This window comes from Leptonychotes weddellii, unplaced genomic scaffold (assembly GCF_054177405.1).
Source record: "Leptonychotes weddellii isolate Sample4059 unplaced genomic scaffold, ASM5417740v2 HiC_scaffold_25889, whole genome shotgun sequence".
Lineage (NCBI taxonomy): Eukaryota > Metazoa > Chordata > Mammalia > Carnivora > Phocidae > Leptonychotes > Leptonychotes weddellii.
The window spans coordinates 1-2,042 of record NW_027850905.1 but is presented as its reverse complement, the minus strand read 5'-3'; the positions used below and the strand labels follow the sequence as shown (position 1 = coordinate 2,042).

Sequence of the window (2,042 nt, the reverse complement as noted above, 5' to 3'; positions counted from 1 at the left end):
GGAGGAGGGCTGGGGGCTGGGCTCCTGGGTCTGAGGGAGGAGGGCTGGGGGCTGGGCTCCTGGGTCCTGAACCTCAGCCCCTCCCCCAGGAGCGCCTGGACCATGTTGCTGAGCGCCTACTGGCATGGCCTGCACCCCGGCTACTACTTAAGCTTCCTGACCATCCCGCTGTGCCTGGCGGCTGAGGGCCGGCTGGAGTCAGCCCTGCGGGGGCGGCTCAGCCCCGGGGCCCAGAAGGCCTGGGACTGGGTGCACTGGTTCCTGAAGATGCGTGCCTATGACTACATGTGCATGGGCTTCGTGCTGCTCTCCCTGGGAGACACGCTCCGGTATTGGGCCTCCATCTACTTCTGCATCCACATCCTGGCCCTGGCCGCCCTGGGGCTGGGGCTGGCCCTGGGTGGGGGCAGCCCCAGCCGGAAGAAGACGGCGCCCCAGGCCACCAGCCTTGGCCCAGAAAAGCTCCGGGAGGAGTAGGGAGGAGGCGGCTGCCGCCACGAAGCTCCCTCGGCCCGTCAGTCCAGCCACCACGCTTTTGCCTGGGAATCCCGGGAACCAGGCTGCTGTGTCCTTTCCCAGAAAGAGCCGAATTTGGCTGAGGGCCTGGGGAGGATTCCCATTCCTCAGCTCTGCCCCCCCACCCCATGCAGCAAGGCGGGGCGGGGGGTGCCCTCCCTGCTCCCCTGCCGTCTGCCCTGAGGGCTCAGGAGGCTGTTGTCCCTCCTGGAAAGTCCAGGTGTTGTCCAGAGGAGAAGCCCCCTTTGTCCCCGCCCCAGCATCCAGGGATTCAGGCGAGCGCCCCCAGCAGGGGCCCCTGGGCCACAGGGTTTCCCCGTCAAATTCCCCTCTTCTGGCCCCACGGTGTGGGGCGGGAGCTGCCCGGCAGGTTCTGGGAGTGGGGAACCTCTCTCGAGGCCTTTGCCCGACGTTCATAGAACAGTGTTTCAAGCCTGGCAGGGAACATAACCCTCCCATTTCATAACGGGGAAACTGAGGCACCAAGGAGCAGGCCTTTGGACATGGTTCTTGCAGCTTCCATCAGAGCCACCTCAGTCCCAGCGCTCCCGTCACTCTCTTGTCATTCTCTGGCCTAAAATAGGGTCAGAATGTGTGAACTCCCCCAATAAAATGTTTCACGAAGACAGTACATGTGTCTGGGGGTGATCAACAGGTGTGGGGCTCCCGCGGCCGCGAGGTGATGCGCTCCGGCATCCGGGCGTTTCGGCTCCTGGGAGACCTTCCGGAGCAGCCGCCATGACACCTGGTGGCAAGTACTTCGTACTCCCCGCCCCGAGCCACCTGCTGGCCAGGTACGGACCTGCGCAGGTCCCTTCCTTCCCTGGGGCAGTCCCCGCCCAGCTGGCCCCTAGAGACGGAAACAGTTTCACTTGGGGCCATGGAAGAGCGCCCGACGTGGGAACCGGAGGCCTGGGGCTCCTCTGGAGGGTGGCCGGCACCCCGGGAGGCCAGAGCAGGTGGGGCCGTGGGGGGTGGTGTCCAGCCCCTCGGGCTGGTGGGAATCCTGAGGGAGGCAGGGAAGGGAGGCCTGGACTCCAGGGTCCAGAGGGCAGCAGGGGGAGGGATTTTGATTCCTGGCTTTTTGAGGGAGAAGGGAACCAGGGGCTGGGACTCCTGCGTCCTGCGGGGGGTGGGAGAGTCTGGAGGTCCAGACTCCAGTGTAGGGGAGGGGGGCCAGGGTGAAAAATTCCTGAATAAGAGAAAAAAGGAAGCTGAAGAGTGGGCTCCTCAGTCCTGAGGTAGGAGGGGTCTAGAGGGCCCACATTTGGGTGCTGGCAGAGGGGGCATGAGGCCCAGACTCCTGGGTCTGAGGGAGGAGGGAGCTGGGGGCTGGACTCCTGGGTCTGAGGGAGGAGGGGCTGGGGGCCTGGACTCCTGGGTCTGAGGGAGGAGGGGCTGGAGGCTGGGACTCCTGGGCCCTCCCAGCCCCTGCTGTCCTGCCCTAGGCCCGTCGCTCTCCTCTGTGCTGAATGAGCTCCCCAGTGCTGCTACCCTTCGGTACCGAGGTCCTGGGGTTCTGCCGT

At 65.4% G+C, this 2,042-nt stretch overlaps 1 protein-coding gene across 1 annotated transcript; it reads left to right on the top strand.

Annotated features, from left to right (window-relative positions):
• Nucleotides 1–18: 18 nt before the first annotated feature.
• LOC145718935 (membrane-bound acylglycerophosphatidylinositol O-acyltransferase MBOAT7-like) lies at nucleotides 19–1,144 on the top strand. The gene has a single exon (XM_081810436.1). It carries the CDS (start codon nucleotides 103–105, stop codon nucleotides 475–477), a length of 375 nt encoding a protein of 124 aa, XP_081666562.1. The 5' UTR covers nucleotides 19–102; the 3' UTR covers nucleotides 478–1,144.
• Nucleotides 1,145–2,042: the final 898 nt, after the last annotated feature.